At 36.7% G+C, this 22,086-nt stretch overlaps 2 protein-coding genes across 6 annotated transcripts; one reads left to right on the top strand and one right to left on the bottom strand.

The window, feature by feature from the left end:
* Positions 1–1,995: 1,995 nt before the first annotated feature.
* On the top strand, positions 1,996–13,036 carry rassf6 (Ras association domain family member 6). 4 transcript variants are annotated; one of them, XM_025909325.1, is made up of 12 exons: positions 1,996–2,167; positions 5,088–5,210; positions 5,969–6,040; positions 6,211–6,289; positions 8,344–8,504; positions 8,938–9,029; positions 9,287–9,486; positions 9,571–9,672; positions 11,452–11,503; positions 11,593–11,711; positions 11,832–11,929; positions 12,292–13,036. In XM_025909325.1, exons 3-12 carry the CDS (start codon positions 5,982–5,984, stop codon positions 12,365–12,367), a joined length of 1,038 nt encoding a protein of 345 aa, XP_025765110.1. In that variant the 5' UTR covers positions 1,996–2,167; positions 5,088–5,210; positions 5,969–5,981; the 3' UTR covers positions 12,368–13,036. The 4 variants fall into 4 exon arrangements, with proteins under 4 accessions (XP_025765110.1, XP_003440158.1, XP_025765111.1 ...); XM_003440110.5 differs by having other exon boundaries at positions 5,966–6,040; XM_025909326.1 differs by lacking the exons at positions 1,996–2,167; positions 5,088–5,210 and adding an exon at positions 5,292–5,671.
* Positions 13,037–16,960: 3,924 nt separating this feature from the next.
* Positions 16,961–21,322, bottom strand: si:busm1-57f23.1 (cystatin-C). 2 transcript variants are annotated; one of them, XM_013268506.3, is made up of 5 exons: positions 21,219–21,322; positions 20,831–21,063; positions 17,552–17,703; positions 17,358–17,459; positions 16,961–17,175 (listed from the first exon to the last, which is right to left on the bottom strand). In XM_013268506.3, the coding sequence occupies exons 2-5, from the start codon at positions 20,916–20,918 to the stop codon at positions 17,080–17,082; spliced, it is 438 nt and encodes a 145-aa protein (XP_013123960.1). In that variant the 5' UTR covers positions 20,919–21,063; positions 21,219–21,322; the 3' UTR covers positions 16,961–17,079. The 2 variants fall into 2 exon arrangements, with proteins under 2 accessions (XP_013123960.1, XP_019216796.1); XM_019361251.2 differs by having other exon boundaries at positions 20,831–21,039; positions 21,219–21,316.
* Between the last annotated feature and the right edge of the window lie 764 nt (positions 21,323–22,086).

Raw genomic sequence — 22,086 nt, 5'->3', positions numbered from 1 at the left:
GTATTTTTAAAAATATATAAACAGGCTTATTCTAGCACATTACTTAACATGTATTTACTGTTATATATTGACACACACACACAATCCAGAAGGAAGCCTTTGTGCCCACCTGTTGCCTGCCAGCCTGTACGTCCTGTTTTATTTTGGGAAAGGAATGGCATTTCAGTTCATTTGCTCCTTATCCATTCTGCTTCAGATACACTCTACTATTGTACTCCATCAGCACACACAGTTAGCTTTCAGTCTGTCATCTGTGTAGGTTTAACTGTTGACTTAACGGATGTCACAGGGAGGTTTGTTTAGAAAAATTAATAAATAAAGTGGATTAAATTAAACGTAAAATACAAAGGATTGCTTGTTAATGACCTTCTTGTTTTGTTTTGTTTTATCATTCTGTTCTTATGGGCTTTTTGGCTAATTAGCAAAGGCCTATAATATGAGAATTCCTTAACTTTCTGTCCATGTAAACTTTGCATCTGATGAAATAATTCACATCTGTTGACTGTCTAGCTCCATTCACCCTTCGCTATTTCAAAGAGTACATTAGCCTATTATATAGTAAACAGTATGCAGTAAATGTTATGTAAACAGCAGCCCTGCCAAAGCACAGGATTTTTTTTAGTTTACACTGCCGCTTGACACAACTGGGCTGTATGTAGTGTAATGAGTCCACTTTTTTTTTTTTTTTAAAATCTGTTTTATTGTTTCATTAAAGTGTTACAACACCAAAGTAACCCAAACACATCAAAGAGATCAGGTTTTAACCTGGTATCAAACCAGGATAAAACTGAAAAAGATAACAGGATCCCACTGATACTGATAGGCCTGGAATCACTGACTCAGCAATACCAGATGGCTCTGTTAAATATTTGTACTAATACTCTGACTCCCTCTGCTGACAGAATCACAGCAGTGGCTCCAATTTGCATCAGACTGAGGTTTGCAAACATACTTTAAAGACGTCCATTGTTTTGATAACCTGAAAACTTTTTATGATTTCTCCAAATAGGCTGTACTACCAGGTTTCTTCCCTACGTTTTAGTATGTATTCATATGTATGTGTTTGTATGTGTTTGTGTGTGCTCGCATGCATGTGTATTTGACACAAATTGCTTATTTGAAAAGATCATTGCAAAGGCTTTTGAGATTATGACACTTGAAGAAAACGTCTGTTTTCTTTTGAGAGAACATAAAAATTACATTAAACTCCAAAGTCACACTTTTCAGTTCAGCTCAGTTCAATTTTATTTATATAATGGCAAATCACAAAAACAGTTACCTCAAGGTGCTTTGTACTATAAGGTAAAGAGCACACATTAATACAGCAAAAACCAAACAATCAGATGACCCCCAATGAGCAAGCATTAGGAGAAAGTGGGAAGGAAAAAGTCCATTTTAACAGGAAGAAACCTCCAGTAGGAGCCCTGAGCAGTCATCTGCTCAGGGCACTCAGGGCATCGTGGGAACCCCCCAGTAGCCCAGGCCTACTGCGCATAACTAAAGGAGGTTTCAGAGTCACCTGATCCAGCCCTAACTATAACCTAATAAAAATAAAGAGTCAAGTTCTATTTTAAAAGCAAACACACTGAATGTTGACTTGTAGAATTTTGTGGTGTTACATGCTGAAACCTGAACATCAAATTAGTAGATATTTGATTCTGGCAGTGTAAGACACCTGGCCTAAACTTTTAAAAGGACAAATGTGCTGAATGTGAATAAACTCTGTATTTAGAATGGTTGAAGACTTTCTAGATGGTTCAGTCCAAATGGTACACAAACATCAACAATGTTCCAATCCCACTACAATCTCAGTTGATTTGTAATTTGTAAAATTCCCCAGCAGGCAAATGTAATGTGTTATGCATAACCCCCACTCTCACTCTCTACATCTCTCTCCGGGCATGCATGCACAAACGCACAGTTAAGTCGAGTCATATCTGGTGTCAGTCAGCCACTCCCTATGAACACTGTCTCAACATGTTCTGTAATAATTAACCAGCTGCTGCGGGGTGCTACACACGCTCACCTCCTGCCACATGCACCGTACTCTGGACCTCCTACCACAAACACACATGTACATTATACACACATGAGAGCTCGAACATGGAGTGAACTTTATTTGGAGTGAACCTTTATTCGATAGAAGACTAAAAGATACACTAGTCAGGTAAGAGGAAATGTACTTTTGGTACGTGTTTACTTTATGCTTTGGTTTGTTTGCATGTTCTTTGCAGCTGTAAGAGAACCAAAGAGTGTCTGGCTTAACAAAATGGAAATGAAATGCGTTACACCTCTTTCTGAGCAACACTTGCTAGTCACATTAAGAAAATAAAAGACTGTAATAGTTGAATTCTTTATACTATTTGAATGAAAAGCATACTCATTCTATGTTAGCCACATGCGGTGGACACCAATGTCACAGACTAGAGCTCATGTGACTCAAGTCATACAGTAGCCTGATACAGCACAGTTTATCTGTAGGCTGGAGTAGAATAAAGTTAGGGTTTTTTTCACAATGTTTGTCAAGTTTTGCAGCCCAGGTGCAAGAAATAACCAGAAGGTATATTAAAATGACATAATCAGGTCAAATCTAGAGAGAAACAAAGAGCAAGAGCTATGTATGAAGACAGTAACATAAAGAAAGGAGTGGCAAAATGGGGAGGAGCAAATGAGTAAAGAAAAGGAAGTAAAACAAATACATGGGTGTGTTTTTGTTTTCTTTGGCCTCATTCCGTTTTTATAGAACCACAGCTGACAATTTGAAAAAGGCTTTTACTGCATACACACACAAAATCATCTGTTCAACCTCCAGATAACATCGTACTAAAAGTAAAGTGAAGCAGTCGACTGTGGCACTGAACTGTGTGAAGTGTACATGCCAAAGAGTTGTAAAAGTTTATGAGTGATTATCTCATGCTATCAGAACATATGCCCTCTTAAAAAAAATAAAAAATAAAAAAAATAAATCTATTTCCTGATGGCTAGTTTAGCGGATTAGCAGAGAGAGGGTTGTAAAGTGTTCACCTACAGCGGGATTTTTACTCACCAATAGCCTCTTGAGAGAACATACGTCATGGTTCTATTTGAACGTCAAATCTGACGCTGGCGATTTTTTTTTCTTTTTGCCTGCAAACAAGATTTACAACTTTAAAGGTCACTTGTCTTCCAGTGAATGTCGACCCTCAAAGCATGCTTTGTATACACTTTAAGAGTAAACTTTTGATTATATTATGCAAAATATTTTTTTAAATGAAGTCTTAATTCTAAAAATGTATAACCACATTGTAACAAAATGCAAAAATGAAATATAACAACAAAATTATTTCAAATAATTACATGTTTGTGAATACACTATAATACTGTGAATGTGGATACTGTGTGAAATGGTGGTAAATTGCTGCGCATTCTTTATATTCTTCAGTATATATACAGTGGTTGTTTCCTTTATATTACAAAGACTTATAACAATCAGTCAAAGAGCTGACATTATTATATGCTAGAGCTTAAATTTTCTGCAGCTTACTACCATGCATCACGTTTTTATGAATAGAAACTGTTCTTGTAGATCACATTGGTGCTATGATTTCTTAAAGCAAATACCATTGAATTGATTTAACCTTTGCATACTGTTCAGGACAAATTTGGGCCATTTCAAGATTAAATATAAAAATAAAATACTTTTTTAAAAATGTCTAAATGTCATTCTTTTAGCCTGAAGAGTGCCTTGAGAAGTATTGCCATGGCACAGATAGACGATCTGAAATATGGTTGGATTATGGCCCCCAGTTAGGGCCTTTCTGTGTGGAGTTTGCATGTTTGACCAACTCCAGAGCACTTGGGTTATTCTGGCTTCCTCTCACAGTCCAAACACATACCTGTTAGCTTAATTGATAATTCTAAATTGGGCATTTGTATGAGATATTGCTTGAGCTGCACTATGAAGTGATAAAGTGATATATATATTAATTTTAAAATGGTTGAAACACTTGTAGCTAAAAGTGCTTTGAGTGGTCATAAAGAACAGAAAGGTTATGTATAAATGAAATTACATCCTGTGGTTGTTTGTGCTTTGTAACTACAAGCACAAATATCCACAATGTAAGGAAAAAATCTCATACCGAGCAAACTGAGATTAAACTAACTGAGAGCTAAGATTAAAACAGAGCTCATAAGTGGGGTTGTGGGATCATAAGATTAGAAAGGCACGTGACTTACCAATGCTTTGAATGCACAGACTAGTTTGCAATAGGCAAGTTTTCGTTTTTTTGTTTTTTGCTTTAAGATTTAATTATAAATGGAGTTTTTTGTGAAACAAGTGAAGACAATGATTAATGATTATAATAGTTCAACATGGTTATATTTGTTCTTGCTATTTTCACTCTCAAGAAAATAATGATAAATTACTTTGCTTGTAATGGTTAAATCTCTTAGGTGAGATGATGTTCTCAAAAATGAGTGTTATTAAACTTGAAAAATAAAACATTTATTAATCTTAATAGGCAATTTATACATTCTAAATAGAGTTGCTGATTAAAATTTGTTGGAAACCCTAAACTCTGCATGTTTAAGAGGGAAGACATACAAACTGCTGGATTTAACTCAAACTCGAGGGGCTGGAGTCAGAATGATGAGCATGATAATCCTTTTTTTTAAAGCAATTTTAGCAAACATTATTATAAAAGGACATTTGCTCTATGCCATGTGCTTCAGTACTTCATTCACACAAACATGCCCACCTGGGAGTTGTTACATAGACCCTGGATTTACAAATGAACTCCAACTCCAAGTTTCTAACGTTATGATTACCATTATTATTGTAATTAGTAGGAGGAGGAGTTGTAGTAGTAGTAGTACACTGGTATAAACATAGTGTTTTCTATCAGAAAAGAGTAAAAAAGAGTCTTGACTGATTCTTTGATATATTAGGGATTGTACATTGTGCTTTACTGTTACAGTGCTTAAATGCAGTTTTACATTAAAGTTTGTTGCCAGATTCTGTCAAATCTTCATGTGCACATAAGACACAAATACCAACGTTTTTCTGTAGAAACTGCAGGCTTAAAGTTTTGTTGTTGTTATCGTTGTAGCTGGCACGTCCCTCTGCGCAAGAGGAAACCGTCAGTCAGAGGAGTGCCGTGGCTTCTGGTATGACAGCTGCTGAATAACTGACATATTACTAACCAGCAAACAGGCTGAGGCAGAGAAAACTGGTAAGAATGAAAGAAATAGACATAAATGACTGCTGTTTTCAGACTGCTGGGATTTTTTGCAGGATTCCAGAAAATAACAGGAGAAAGAAGTTTTTGCTTTTTTGTTTTTTAAATGAGGCAACGTGAATATTCCAGCAGTCCTCTTTGTCCGTCACAGACTTCGGCGTCTCTGACCAAAGAATAAACAAATGGTTAGGTCTACACTGTCATCACGGGTTGCTGGGTGGAGTGCTGCTATAAAATCTCTTAGACACGAGCACAAAAAGAAAGTAAAAGAGTGAATGCATGTTAGAGAGAGAGAGAGAGCAAGTGAAAGAGAGAGAGGGATAAATATAACACAAACACATTAGAGAGAGAGACAGAGAGACTGGAAAGAGATATTTAAAGCACAGAAGGAAGAGAGAGGCAGACACAAAGACAGAGAGAAGAGAGGATAGCTCTGACTCACCATGTTAGAGGAGGTAAGACTCGATTTATTTGATTGTTCTTGGAAACACTGACAGCTAGTTGAGGATTGTAGAAGTGCACTGTAGCTCCCAGTGTCTTTCCTTGCTCAAGTTGGACATAATGCTGGTTAACTATTTTTATGGAGCCATATGCACTACTACACAATACTGTTCAACAAGTTGGCAGCATCTGGTGTTAGTCACCTGGTTTTACACTCAAGCTTACACGTATATGTTTGAGTTTTTCGGCCAACTGCAAAAACAGAATCTTTTCATTAACTTTATAAAATTGTTTGTTTGTTTTCACAGCAGTAGATGACCAGACATGAACGAAGCAGCTCTCCTCCCAGTCATCAAGGCAGGGAATGGGAGAACACTGTCCAGGTGAGTTACTTTGTATACTAAATGTAATTTATGTATTTCATGTTCCCTCAAGTGGTTCCAAATAATCTGACAAATAATACAAAATATAAAATAATAAACTAATAGATATGACCTGAACATTGTCGGGCTGTGCTGTGCAAAACCTTGCATTTGTTTTTTATTAATTTTAGAGCGAAGTTTCTCTCCCTGTTTAATACCTACAACTGTTTCCTGAAGGACCAGACTCAACTTCACCTCACTTACGCTCAGGTATGATTTCATAAGAATTTGAAATAGTTTTCCATTTTGTTTCCCATTACTTGGGATATTCACATTGCTAGTTAGTAATGATAGTTAATAGGTAATATACAAAAGCACCATGATTCAGTGGTTAGTGCTTTGGCTTCCTGGGGTCAAATCCACCTGCCTGTTGAGGCCTGTCTGTGTGGAGTTTGCATGTGTGTGGGTTCTCTCACACTACTCTGACAGAAAAAGATTGTTTGTCCTTGTCTGTGGTAGCCAATAGACTGCAGACCTGAGGCCTGTACTTCAGGGTTAATCCTGGGTTTTTAGCACTGTGAATGTGGATGACTTCTTACAGGTGTAGATGGTAGCTTACATTGCTAGCCTAACCTGCTCAGGAGCAGGTTATGTTCCACATCATAGATCAACAGGTATTTAATCACCACCTGCTAGCCAGTTTTTCCTGAAAATAGAATCAGCATTCCTGGAAGATCTCCCAGACTTCTTTGCACAGAGAGTAGGAGGGCCTAAAGTTCCAGTAGTTTCTAAAGTCTCCGTGTTTCTCCATTGAGCATCAGTATTAAATATAGATTCCTTTGCACAAATTTATTCCTTGATTTTTTGTTTTCCTGTTCACTGTGAACAATTTTATAACAGGGTTATTATTCTATAAACTTTAATTTATAAACCTAAAACAAAGCACCCATTTGTACTTGCTGCTCTGTCTGCCTATCACATTTGCTTGTAGAATAAGGCTATATTTTCAAACCTGTTTTTATATTCATTTGTTATTTGTTTGTTTGTTTCTTAGACCATTAAATAATAACCAATTATAATCCATTAGATTCCCCCATGACATAATGATAGAGCTGTAATTTTGATAAGTCTGTTAACTCATGTAGTCGGCAGCTCCATAGCTATATACAGTCCTGATCAAAAGTTTAAGACCACTTGAAAACTGGCAAAAAATCATATTTTGCATAGTTGGATCTTAACAAGGCTCCAAGGTTCCAAATGAAACAGGCTTTTCAACTGAAACCCCACCAAAACAGAAATGAAAGTTCCAAACATGAACTCAGTAATGAGTAGCTCCACCGTTTTTGTTGATCACTTCAAAAATTTGTTGTGGCATGCTTGATGCAAGCGTTTCCATGAGGTGAATGGGAACATTTCTCCAAGTGGTGGAGACAGCCACATGAAAGGAATCTACTGTCTGGAACTGTTGTCCATTTTTGTAAACTTCCTTGCCATCCATCCCCAAAGGTTCTCAGTTGGATTTAGATCAGGGGAACATGCAGGATGGTCCAAAAGAGTGATGTTATTCTCCTTGAGGAAGAAAACTTTCTTCCACCTTTCAATGTCTTGCAAAGTCCACGCAGTCAGTTCTGTGCTGTTCAAGGAGACGAGACCTCTAAAGACCTTTTCTGTTTTGAAGCCCTTCAGTCTCTCCCAGATGCCGTCTGATGGTTATTGGGCTGCAGCCAGCACCTGTAACAGCCTTAACTTGGGTCGAGGATCGTCCAGTGTCTTGACAGACAGCCAACTGGATCCTCTGGCTCAGTGCTGGTGAAATTTTTGGGGGTCTTCCACTTGACTTTTTTGTTCCATAACCCTCAAGATCATTTAGGAAATTCCAAATGACGGTCTTACTGCGTCCCACCTCAGCAGTGATGGCACACTGCGAGAGACGTTGCTTATGCAGTTCAACAACCCAACCACGTTCAAAAAGAGAAAGCTTTTTTGTTTTTGCCATCAGAACATCATGATAGTGTAACTACCTGACAGAAAATGGCAATGAATCCACATTTTTGCACAGATTTGGCCTTTTAAAAGCATGTGGTCCTAAACTTTTGATCAGCTGTAAAATAAACTGCATGCTCAAAAAAATGATTTGTCTCACTCCCATTTCTTCTTTTTGTATATTGAAGCTCTACTTGGAACCTTGTTAAGATCCAACTATGCAAAATATGATTTTTTGCCATTTTTCAAGTGATCTTAAACTTTTGATCAGGACTGTATCTAGCCATATAGCTAAAAGTGGAGATTGTTTTAACATGTCTGTGTATGTGTTTCTGTAACAGGAAGCAGATGGCACGATGGTGGTGGAAGGCATGCTGAATATCTGCTGGGGAGTACGGAGACCAATCAGGCTGAAAATACAGGATGACAAACAAATGTTTCCATTTGTTCCTAAGACCCCTCCAGATCCCACCAGTCCAGTCAGCCCACTGGAAAGCAAGAGGTTAAAATCAAATTTTGTACAATATTTATAGTATTGGTGGGAAACAGTGGCTCTGTGGTTACCACCATTGCCTCACAGCAAGAAGATCCTGAGTTTGCCTCCACCATCTGACCGCGGGCTTTGCATGAGCTCCCCTTGTCTGCATGGGTTCTCTCGAGGTACTCCAGCTTCTTCCCACAGTCCAAAGACATGCAATTGGGGGGGTCAAGTTAATTGTTGACTCTAAATTGGCCATAGGTGTGAATGTGAGTGCAAATGGTTGTCTGTCTCTCTCTGTTAGCGCTGCTTCAGATTGGCGACCTGTCCAGGGTGTACCCTGCATCTCAACCAGTGGTAGCTGGACTAGGCTTCAGCTCACACGCAACCCTACTGCATGACCACAGTGGTTATATAGCTAAAGTGTTTCAGGCTTTATTTTCAATCATTCTTTCAGAGGAATGTCACGATGGGGAGAATATGTTGACCTTCACCAGATAGATGAGATGGTTGAGACACCACAAGAAACAATCAAAAACCCTTTATCAGGTGAATGTTTCTTTCTCTTCGCTATCTCTGTCATTTCTCAAAAATGCTATCTTAACCATTAAATAAGAGTATATTATAGATATTGTTGGACATAAGATCTTGGCTTATGGATTATCATCAAATCTTATTGTTAGCTTTAGTTGAATGTCATGTCTACTTGTTTACACACATTTAAAACTGTCTTGTTTATTGTAGTTACTCACACCATATGTTGAATGTGAACCTTTTTTCTCTGGGGGTGTTTGCACAATCTAAAGGACCGCCTGTTTATGAGACCTCGACCCTGCGCCCTCCAAAGCAGAAGAATCCAGAACAGGAAGCAGAGTCCAACCTGTTCCGCTGTATGAGTGATGCCTCGCTGGTTAAAAGAAGGAGGAGTACGGGAAAGTCAGCAGCTCAAAGAGAAAAAGAAAGGCAACATCGCTTTTCAATCAATGGCCATTTCTACAATTACAAAGTGGGTTTCTGCTTAAAACTGCCCTCAGGGCTTCTTTTCTTCATCATGAGTTTAAGGTCAGTGTTGTTTCACTCTGTTCTACAGACCTCAATCTTCACTCCGTCCTTTGGTACGCCAACTAAAGTTCGTATCTCTAGCAGAATGACCACAAACCAAGTCATTGAACAGCTGCTGCACAAGTTCAAAGTAGGTTTGGTACATGAGGACTAGTAGAAAAAATGATTTTAATTTAATATGTGTATATGCAAGTGCTGTGAAAAAAAGGAATTTCACCTTCTTGAGTTTTTAAAGGCACAGTAAGTTTATGAGGTTTTTAAAAGACAAAAACCCAATTTTGAACACATAAACATATATATATATATATATATATATATATATATATATATATATATATATATATATATATATATATATATATATACATATATATATATATATATGTATATATATATACATATATATACATATATATATATATATATTGATTAGTGTGTAATTAAATCTTTCAAGAAACTGATTAAACTTAGAAATAATGCATTAAAAATACTTTGATGTCGCGATGTTGCTGCTATCTTGAATACAGTGTCCAACATTGACATCACCAGTCCATCCTTTTGTGCATGTGACTAGAGATCAGGCACACTTATTATGCACCTTATAACGTTTCATTCAAAGATCACAAATAGCTTACACACTGTACCTTTAAATACAAAATGCAGTTTTTAAATGATGATTTCATTTATTCAGGAGGGACAAAACAGCTACCCAAACATATCTCGGCATTGCCCCCACTTGTTAAATCATGAATTAAAAAAAAAATTTTGGGGGAATGTTCATGTTCATTTTCAGCAGCCACACCCAGGCCTCATTACTGTCAGACATGTTGAATCAGGTAACAGGCTAAAAGAGCTCGGAAAGCGACAAACATTGCCTAAACCTAACCTACTTAAGAACAGATAGGAAACAAAGTCAGTGACATCTCAGTATGGAAAGGGTTACGAAGCCATTTCTAAGGCTTTGGGATTCCAGTGAAACAAGGTGATAACCATTATCTACAAATGGAGAAAACTTGGAACACTGGTGAAACTTCCCAGAACTGGCCGCCCTACAAAACTTACAACATGACCTCATTCAGGGCATAACAAAAGAACCAGGTTTATATCCTGTCACATCAAAAAACTAACACAGCTTTTCATAAAAAGAACATTATACCAACAGACAATGGTGATAGTGCGAAGCTCTGTAGTTACTCACAGAGCAACTACAGAGCACAGAGCAACAGAGCAACTCCAGGTCCTTGCAGCTCTTGGACCTGGATGACTTCTTGTAATTAACGGAATCATGAATTCCTGAAGGAGAGGTTTGGATAGCTTTTGTCCCTTAAAGAATGAAATCATGATCTAAAAATTGCAGTTTGTATTTGCTCAGGTTACCTTTAAATGAAAATTATGAACACAAATGAATATTAAAATTTGCTTGATGATCTGAAATAAATGAGTGTGACAAATATGCAAAAATCTAAGAAATTAGGAAGGAGCCAAAAAAAAATTTCACAGCACTGTTTAGGGAGAGAAGTACACTATATTGGCAAATGTATTTAGTCTCCCATATCAATTACTGAATTCAGGTGGTCCAATCACTTCCATGGCCACTGGTGTGTAAAAGCCCCTAGGCACATAGAGTCCTTCTACAAACATTTGTGAAATAATGGGTTGCTCTCAGGGTTGCCAACATCTTATTAAACCTTATGGATTAAGCATGGGATGTCACTCAAGTTCTCGTGTAAACGTAGATGAGCAAATACTTTTGCAATATAGTGTATAGGAAGGGCAGTATTTGAAAGTAAGAACTCACATAGTGGTGAAGTAAATAATGTATAGTCAGAATTCATCAAACCATAATAACTTCTTCCAAAAAAAAAAATATGTATATATTTATATATTTCTTTGGCTGTGTGTTCATCAGATACAGAACGATCCCCAGGAATTTGCTCTCTACTGTCTTCATCAAAGTGGAGGTGGGTTCATCTTTTCCACAAGAAATGCAATAATTAGACATAGCACAAGAAAATGCTGCACCAATGTGGCACTTGTGTGCTTTGTCCAGAAAAAAGGAAGCTGAGTAACACAGACCAGCCGTTATGGGAGCGCATACTGCAGGGACCCTCTGATGACATCATGAAGATTTTTTTGATGGATGCGGATGAAGAGGAAGTTAGTGATGATGTGAGTGTAGTAGCCATGCCTTTACTTAAGTGTTTTAAGGTACCTTCATTTAGTTCTAATAAGGAGTTTTCTGCTTTTTTATTTGTTGCAAACTATATGGTACCATATTTTTCTTTGCAGGTAGCTCAATATCTGAACTTAGAGCTTCCAATCCTGGAAAAAGTTTTACAGAAACTCAAAGACGAGGAGAACAGAGAGATACAAAGGATTGAGAACAAGTTAGTATACAATTTTATTTGTTTAAACGCTCTTGACTTACTTTCTCACGAGTGCAATTAAGTTTTGAAAATAGGGAAAATAAATAAAGAGCCTAACGGTGCGTGTTTCACCACTTATGCATGACTACATCTTCCTTTTCACCTGTCAAAAAGATGTGCATAACCAACATTCACCAGTCACGTGTGAAAACTGTAGTAACATTTGAGGTCAGGTGGTGGCGCCAGTATTTAAACTTTCTCATTTATATTTTTGCTTACTTATGGTGTCTGTATCTCTCTCTTAATCTATCTATCTCTCCGTGTGTGTGTGTGTGTGTGTGTGTGTGTGTGTGTGTGTGTGTGTGTGTGTGTGTGTGTGCCAGGTACAAACACCAAAAGAGAGTCCTGTCCAATATGTTAAACTGTAAGATGTCACGTCCCATTGAGACCAGTGTCTAACAACTCACCAGATTTTCTAAAACAAGATTCAACAATCAGTACAGCATCATTTCCATGTTCAACGATGAAAGATCTACAGAAATATGAGGAATTCTTTTCCCTTGTTTTTTTTTCCTTACAAACTCTTTAATGTTATAATTCTGCATCTCTGATACATGGTAAAGATGAACAATTTGGGATATGAAGCATGAAGCTGGTGTATATCCCATACAAAAATGTATCATCCTTCCAGTCTTATGTGTCTTTTTCTATTTTAAACTGTAAAATAAGTTAAAGATGCAAATGTAAGAAGTTGCTGCCAGAAAATGTAATTCAGTGTGTCCGTGAATAAATATGGGACCAGCATGGCCACTTCTGTTTGTGCTTTCTGTTTGCTATGTTTGAGTTGTGTGTGCCACTGGAGCTTTTCAAGGGTTAACTGGACTCTGCTCAAGGTTAAATTGGATTCTATTTTTTATCAATGATCAATATATGTGTATATAGACTTTTGATAAAACTATATTGATTGTTAAAAACCTGCTGAAACCATAAATGATGACCTTTTCTCTTTTTTCCTGTACTTTGTTATTTTATATGTGGTTGAGTTGGATGGATTTCATTGCTGATTTCTGGTATTTATTTTACTGGTTTGTAATAAAGTGTTGACTGGCTCAATGACCACAATGGAAATAGTTCTTGTATGTGGTGTTTGTCAAATTTTAATCCAGACAAAACTTCTTAGGCTTTCCTTGAGTCTTGACATTTGCACTTTCCTCAGACTCCTGCATTTTCCTCTCTACGTAGTTTTCCCATGAGAGTCTGCATAATACTTTGTACTTACTGTAGGCCTCTGTTATTTTGTTTCTCTGCCTCCACCCTTTTTAAAAAAATGTGTTTGCCTTCATCTGAACCTCTCAAAGTGGCTGGTGGTTAATTTGTCACTTAGTCACTCTGTGCAGCCAAACATCGTTCCAAAGATGCCACACATGACAGGCTGAAAGTGGGGGAAATATGTCTAAGATGAATCATAAGATGAGGAAAATGCCACTTTAATTAAAGCAACCATCAACAATGGTACGAACAAGATGACAAAGAGTGAATGCAATAATAAGCTACTTAAGGGGACAGATAATAGGAAAACTGGGTGATAGGAGATAAAACCAGTAAATAAAAGTCCCCTCTCTTTCTGCTTCTCTGTGTCTGTGTGTGAAAGATGGGAAAATGCTTACAGATGGAAAACCTTGTCATCCTAATAGTTAAATAATGAATGTGAAATGAGGTGAGCATTGCAGTTTAGAGGCAAAGACTTTGTAATGGCTTGCCAGCCCACCAGACAGCCTTATATCACTAAGCAATTTTCCTCTGCCATGATGAATGACTAAATGAGTATAAATAGATGTTTTATTGTAGGATAGAGTTTCCTTGTGCACCAGTTTCCAAATGGTAGACTTTTAAGAAATGGAAAATGAGTGTTCCCAGTGGCATAGTTTTGCTGTTCCATCATGAAAGAGATCCATAGATGTTAGCTGTGCAAGCCCCAGAAGAGGTTTAACATTTCTGTTTTTGAAAATTGGGTTTTGGCAAAAGAGGAAGAATGTATTCTTATCCACTAAATGCAATTTTTCATTTAGTTTATTCATTTAATTTTGTTTTTATTAAAAAAAAATCATACAAGTTTGTAGTTTTAACTGAGATAATATTGTACATGCAGAGCAAATATGTGATCTATGTAAGCGCCTGACAACTCTGGGTGTAAGCCACAGGATTAAAGAGAGAAAGAGAGAGAGAGGATTTTAGCAATACAGATAAATAGATTATTAGTTTGGTTTATTAGCTTGTTTAACTGCTCATTAACAAACATGCACAAATGTCTAACCAGCCATCCACATGATAGCGAGGTCAAACTGGTTCATCAGAATTGAGAAGAAAAGTAATGGTTTCTCATTCCAGATAGATGTACACCAATGATTACAAACAGGGAATATATGTGTGTGTGTGTGTGTGTGTGTGTGTGTGTGTGTGTGTGTGTGTGTGTGTGTGTGTGTATGTTTGATGAACCTTTGTGGTCACAGGCCAGCACCCTCCCGAGCTTGTTCATCCATATGAGCTGCAAAATTATGAAAAAATGGGCCTCTTCTTTCTTCTTACACTGATCTTGTAGTAAGTAAACAGTCAACCATTAAATTCTTATTTTTAATTTGTAATGTGCTATTATTGAGTGACTATTTAAGGAGGACCTGACATGATGACAATCAAGGTCAGCTTTTGTTAAATAAAAAAAAAAATCTCTCATGAATCTTCATTTGTATTAAAAAGTTAGTAAGATGAGACAATAGAAATGAAAACAAAAAAATGAAATTCTTCAATATTCATGTTTTATTTTACTCCTTAAGATTCATTTGTGTCTCTGGAGGTGCATCCAAAAAGAAAGGTGATTGAATATTCTTATCTTACATGGGTGTTTAACTCATTTTATGACTCCACGCTTCTTCATGTTGGATAACTGAATCATTTAATTTTAGATGTGAAGTTTGAGGACACTCAACATTTAGGCTTAAAGTCTAAAATTCTGGCAGCAAACAAAGGTAAGCTTTATTTATTCAAAACAAAATGTTTCAGCTACATCCTACAGTGTTATTTCGCATTAAAAGTTAATTATGAGAAAAAAATATTGGCTGCTCAGATGAGATTTATTTCAACTTTTTTGAGGTTAATGATTCTCCCCTTTATGGATTCAGATTTATCTTGAATGTAAGGAAGAAAAGGTTGCTAGTAGTTTCATTTATAAATCGAATTTCAGAACAATATCTAGAAAGTCTGACCATCCCATTATATTACATTTGGTTAAAATCTGATACAAAGGTCACAGAGATCTTGGACTGAAAACAGGACTGTCTCCAAAAACACCTCTGAGACAAAACAAGCTCATACCTCTGAAATGAACAATGATAACTGTTTTTATTCTCTGTTCAATACAGAATGCATTCAACTTGTATAAACAGGATACTGACAACTTACACACCGTATGACTGCTCCTCTGTGATGTATTATGGAAGGTAAGATTACTTTCTATCAATAGGCAAGGCAAGGCAAGTTTATTTTATATAGCACAATTCAACAACAAGGTAAAAACAAAAACAAATAAAAAGCATGATTTAAATTTGATTACAACAAGCAAACAAACAAACAAACAAACAAAACAGTATATAAAATCAAATATCAAAACAGTAGATAACATAACTGTTTCCAGAAAAGTAGCAAAATGGTTTTGCTATTGGTTTTTTTGGGTTTTTTTCAAAGAAGTACATTTATTTATGAGTGTAATGGTAGCTTGCCTGGCTGCTAACTGTTACATTATTTTCTACGTGGCTAGTTTCTGACTTCATCTCTTTGCATGCTGGTGTTGGGTATAGTACTGTGGTAGCAGCAGCAGCATCATATTACTCTTTGGCAGGAGTAAAATTAAATATACACTGGATTTTAGTTGATGAATTACTAGTTGGTGATGAATTTTAGTTGATGAAGTCATTTCTTAGGACTGACTTTGCATCAATCCCTGGAGAAGAAACCATTACTCCCATTCCTGGTCCTTCTGTGCCAATAGGACAAACAGACAAAATGTCTAAAGGATCAATAAGTTATACAAATGCAGTGAGTACAAAAGGCATGAAAGACACAACCCACTGTGTTTCCTAAAATGTATAATGAAATGTATCTCTCATTCCTCATGCATTTTCTCATTGACTGAATGGAAGATATTTCTACAGAAACAGGTGTAGGAGATGTTATTTCCGAATGTCAAATCATTCTAATGACTCATTTCCTATCCTTCTTTTCAGACATTTGAAAGAGCATGAAGAGAAGTTGGCTTGTGAAAAACTTCATGACGTGTGCAAAATGTCTAATCAGCTGATTTAGCTATAAAAAAAAACAACAACAACAAAAACCATCAGTTAGATAAATATGAATAAATCATGAACACTTTGACTCTTACCTGCATGCATATGATTGAGTCTATTCTAAATAGCTCACAGTAATAACTAAATAACTGAATCAAGTTTACATTTTGCACTAATGGCACACACATAATTAAAAAAAAAAAACTAAAGTAAAATAGAAAAAGAAGGCATTTCAACCCATGAACCACAGCCATGGTAAACCAAATTGTAATTGCATTCTGGCAAACCTTTTTAATCTTTATTTGAAATTTATGATTTGTTCATTTTGAACAATCCTCCACATCCACCATGTTTAATGTGCTGCATTACATAGTATTGAAAACAGATCTAAATTACAGAGACAGGAAATAAGAACACAGAAGTTAGCCATGGCAATAAGCCTACAAAAGCAATTCAAATTAAAGCTGTCTGTGAAGGTTCTCAGTCATCCAGGTCATTGTAGTCAAAGGAGTTTGCAAAGAAAAGCGTCTGGACTTCTTTGAGTTGCCCCAGATTGGGGCCAGGTTTCACAATGAGCTCACCCGAAACCTGGCTGATTGGGACCCACACCCAATTTCACACCTTGGCTCAGGTGATTAGAGGATCATCAGGGGGTCCTTTTGTCCCTCTGTGGGGGGATACTCCCACTAGGTTTAAATCTGGGACTCCCCACCATTTGACCTTAGAACTGAAGAAGCTTCTCGGATGAGAGGTGAAACGTCTTCAAGCAACTCAAAGAAGTCCAGACGCTTTTCTTTGCAAACTCCTTTGACTCAAATTAAAGCTGTTCAAAAATTAAACATTGTCTTTAATTTTCCTGCACTTTTGTTTCTGCAGCTCGTGCTTGCTGTTGCGGGGGTTGTAAATCACCACAAAGCGGCACTTCAGATGCTGTGAAAGAGGAAACAATGAGTATTATATGAGAATCAAAAGGGAGCGTTTCTCTAGATTTCTGTTTTTAACTTAATATTTATTAATATTCAGCTTTTCGCGTTTTTTGCATTGAAAAAAAAATATTACTGAGAGTTTGAACTTTACAGACTTTTACAAATGCAGACAAAAAAAACATTCACCTTTTTCACAGCACTGCAGCCCTTCAAGTCTTGGTTTTCAGACTTGGGACACTTGGGTTTTCCCATGACTGCATCAATCTTGTAGTTGATTGTATTGGTCACCTACAAACATCAGCATACACAAATGTATATTTTACACTGGGATTACAATAGCAAAACGCTGATTCATTTTGTTTGTGAAAGCTGTTTCTAACCTGACTCTGAGCATCAGTAACTTCAATCAATTTGAACATTTTCTTGCCCTTGAGCTTTTCATTGAACATCTTCACAGCATGTTGAGCTGCCTCCTGAACCTCAGCTGAATCTGGATTCCTTTTAAACCAGCTACCCAGAAGAGGATTGTTTTCTTTGATGAAATTAAAGACATGAAAACACACAAACATTTAATTTACATAATTTCATCAAGATATCACATTGATGATCAAAAAAAATGATGAATGGATATTATTATGAGGACGCATTTCCTTATTGCACTAAACCTTGTGCCACTTAATGCATCTGTAATCTTGACTGCCAATTTAGGAAATTATTAAAAGTACTTACCTTAGTAATCCTCTTATATCCTAATATTAACTTTGATCTGTTTCCATTTGCAAAGTCATACACTATGCTGAACTCCATATTTTAGTCCAGAAACCACAAAACCCTGCACTGAGCTGGTCTTATACTGCCAAACCACACTGATTTCTAGGCCAAACCAAGCATTGCTCATCAGGCCAAGGATCAGAATCTATTGTAAAACTCTACATGGCCCCTGCCTACATATATATCAGCGTGACTGAGGTATTATATGCAGATGCAGCTGACTTCTCGTCTTTTAACACCCTCTTACTTTAAATAAGAAGTTAGTTTTTGATGTTGTGGAGATTAAACTTTGGAATGTTCTTCTTTGGCCTGTCAGATCAGCTTAATCAGTGTTTTGTTTCAAATCACTCCTGAAACTAATTTCTCTAGGCTGACTTTTCTTTAATCCTTCCCCCGTTATTTTTCCCCTTAATGTAAATTTATTTGAGTACTCAGTGAGTAAAACAATGGTTTTCATCTTAACAGATTTAGCAAGGAGTTGCCCTTAAAACACAAGTTAAAGTTACACGCAAGATAAAATGCAGTTTTGTCAAATGTATGTCTGAAAACAAACACTCCAAAGTTATGAAAATGATCAATCACATTGCATTCCAAATTCTGCGTAAATTGCATCCATGCTGCAGATTTTACTGCACTATATATAATCTTCCTTACATACTAAGTACTGGTACTGAGTTTTCCTGATGGATTACTCGTTTATTTTTTTTATCCCTTAACACTCTGCAGCCACAACTCCTCCCTGCCAAATTAAACAGCACTTGAGCAAGAACATCTTTATCTGTCTTCTCACTAAGGTAAACATGACTCACTGTAGCCAACCAGACTGCAGTATGGAGTCATTGAATATGGCGCCATTTTGGTGCCGTTTTGACATTCAAAGACTTACTAAGAGGCAAAATGTAAGCTCCCTGACTGTATGAATGGTTAAACAATTTTATTTATTACCATCCTAAGTATTTTGACCATATTATGCCATGCTGAGAAATCTGTAATGCAAGAACTGAGACAGAGACACTGAAGCTTCAGCTGTCACTAAAACTACTATTTTATTCAGGATTTGCACAGATTCTAACACTTTGTTTCCAAGGGTGTCATTAGCCCAGTGCATAACTTCACACATGGTGCAACATCTCATTTCCACAACAACAACTGTAAGCCATTAAAGAAAACAGCAGCATTGGAAGAAACAAGCGTATAACAGCTACGCAACCATAATAGTAAACACAATTCCCTTAAACTCCAACAAATAAGACATCCAAGGAGCACAACAGAAGATCACATCTAGCCTCTCTCATCATGGCATAAAAATATTTAATGACTATCATATGTTTTTCAGTATTAGCATTCCTATTTTTCTGTATTCTGTCTTGTTATTACCTTGGGTTGTTATCTGAATTTTGTTATTGTATTTTTTCTTCATCATTTGTATAAAAAAATACAGATGTGTATATGCACATTTCATCTCATCTTTTCTTTAATGCTGCGATAGTAGGCAATTTACTAATACATGTTTTTCATTGTGGCTAAATGTCATATGAATACACAAAGTCAAAGTAGCTGAATTGCAAATGTTTTGTCTGACTCGTTTCTAGACTGTTAGTCATGGTTCTGACACAGATGTCTACGCTCCAGTGCAGTCATTGTTATATACCTCCATTGTACTTTATAAGAATGGCTCCCATTTCAAGCCCCATGTTGTTTCTATTTTACTGTTGAGGTACTAATCAGAATCCAAGAGACAGAACAGGAAACGACTCATTTAAATTTAAAATTTGTTGAAATAGATGGATGCCTCTCATAATGTATTTAGATGAAGTTTAAATTAACATAGCAATATATTGGTGGCTGTTTTTATCCATGTAGGATTTGCATCTAAAGGGCAAGACCAATTCTGTTCTGTTCAACTGAGTTTTACTTATATAGCCCCAAATCACAACAACCAGCCAATACTGCATGCATGATCTGTTGGGTCTAAATGGGCACTGAATTGGGATCAGACAGGGAAAAGAAAAACAACCTTTTCTAGGATCAAGTGCATTTAAAATGGGCTGACTTGAAAGGAAATGTGTCCTATGGTTGGAAATCATGGACAATATATCTTTATTGGGTTGCTTGATTGTACATGCTGATACTATGTATGCTGGGCAACATGAACATGTTTTGGAGCAACATGATGCTGCCAACCAGACAAGATTTTGTTTTTCAACTAACACAATGCCAAACCCCATTCTGCACGATTTACAACAGCATAACTAACTGTGCAATAACACAGTCCTGTTGCTAAACTGGCCAGAACCAATTGTTACTCATAGGAAACATTGAACACGTTTTTTTTAAAGGAGGACAAAAAAGAGATCCTAAGTGAAAAGCAAGTGACATCCATCATCTGACAAAAATAGACAAACATGATTTCAACAAAATTCCAGCTGATCTCATAAAGTTTGTTAAAAGAAGAGATGTTACAACACAGTGTTAAACATCTACAGATCCCAGCTCTTTCACAAAGCATGTTGCTGGCATTGGTTTCAAAATCAGTGCATATTTTAAGGAAACAATAAAATATTTTTTAACTAGATATTTATGTGATTTGCAAATATTTCACACACAGCTTCTTAACGTTTTTGCAAATGTCTCTGTTGGAAAGTGATATTCTTTCATGAATTTATATCTCCAGTGTAAGGCTCTTTTGAAGCACAATAATAAATACAGCCACTTCAGTTGTCATGAAACTTCACATTTAAAAAAATAATGTGTGTGTATTAGATAGTATTTCTGCAGTATTGCCCCCAAAATTTCAGAAGCTATTTTTTCTGGCTTGCTTGCTTGCCTGTGACATTACCCCACATTTGCTTTTGCCTCTTATATTTCTTATCCATATAATTACTTACTGGCTCTGATGACTTCCTCCATGGGCTGATCTCCCAAGCCCAGCTGGATAACTGATAGGCATATCAGCAGTGACAATGGAAGAGACATCTTTATACACCAAACTCTGCTGTGCTCCTCACAAGAGAAAGACTGGTTTCCAGAAAAACACTTCAGATGAGCAGAACAATTTACTTGTCAACCAACTTGCAGATGTCCCACTGGATTTGGTCTGTCCAGGTCCACAAAGAGAGCACTCAAATGAGGACAGAGATAAAGAGGATTTTTACTCTAGAAATAAAACTTTAAATGATATAGCTGAAAGGAAAAAAGTACAAAGTACTATATATAATCCATACAGATTATCCATCCGTATAGCTTATGCTACAAAGAAAGTGGAAATATAAATACCTTTTTGTTAAAGAAGTTGAATACTGGTGAATGCTGGAGCAACAGAGGGTGAAACTGAGAGAACTGTGAGGCAGGAGAGTGAAAGAGGGAGAGGGTGGCGTCAGTGAATGCCTGTGACTACTCAGCCTTTCAACTGTGGCCTGTATAACAAGCCAGTGAAGACCACACCCAGCTAATACCACATATGACTGCATGCATAACCTAGGGTGTGAATGCCAGAAAAAAAATATTCAAGTGGAAGAGTCAGTTCGGATAGGTGTCTGACATGCACTGTTGTGTGTAAGATAAGATAAGATAAGATAAGATGACCTTTATTAGTCCCACAGGTGGGAAATTTGTTTTGTTACAGCAAAATGCAAAGTTATGTAGCTGAAATTAGAAAACACTGGAAAGCAATAAAATACAATGAAATAAAATAAAATACCATATACAATAGAATAAAATAGAATAGAATAATATATACAATAGAATAAAATGGAAATACAAATACTATATACAACTGAGTAGGAAAATACAAAAATACAACTTCATCAGAAGAAGAATTGCACATATAGCAGTCTTATTGCACATGTGTGGGTTTGTGTGTTTCATCAGCTGCAAAAGTCTTTATTGTGGAGTCTGACAGCAGTGGGGAGGAAAGACCTGCGAAATCTCTCCGTCCCACACCGTGGGTGCTGCAGTCTGTGTATGTGCACGCTCTGTTGTTTCTCTTTGAATGCATCATGTGGGTGTGTAGTCTGTGTCTATTTAGATGTGTGCATTTCCATCTTCTCATTTTGTTTTAAAGCACTGAATAAGCCACTTTGTGGAGATCCAACTCAAGCCAGCTGATGACATCAGTTGGCATACAGTGAGTAACAGTGAAAAC

This window comes from Oreochromis niloticus, linkage group LG7 (genome assembly GCF_001858045.2).
Source record: "Oreochromis niloticus isolate F11D_XX linkage group LG7, O_niloticus_UMD_NMBU, whole genome shotgun sequence".
In the NCBI taxonomy this organism is placed as follows: Eukaryota; Metazoa; Chordata; class Actinopteri; order Cichliformes; family Cichlidae; genus Oreochromis; species Oreochromis niloticus.
The sequence above is the reverse complement of the archived record's forward strand: the minus strand, read 5'-3'. Positions and strand labels throughout refer to the sequence as shown.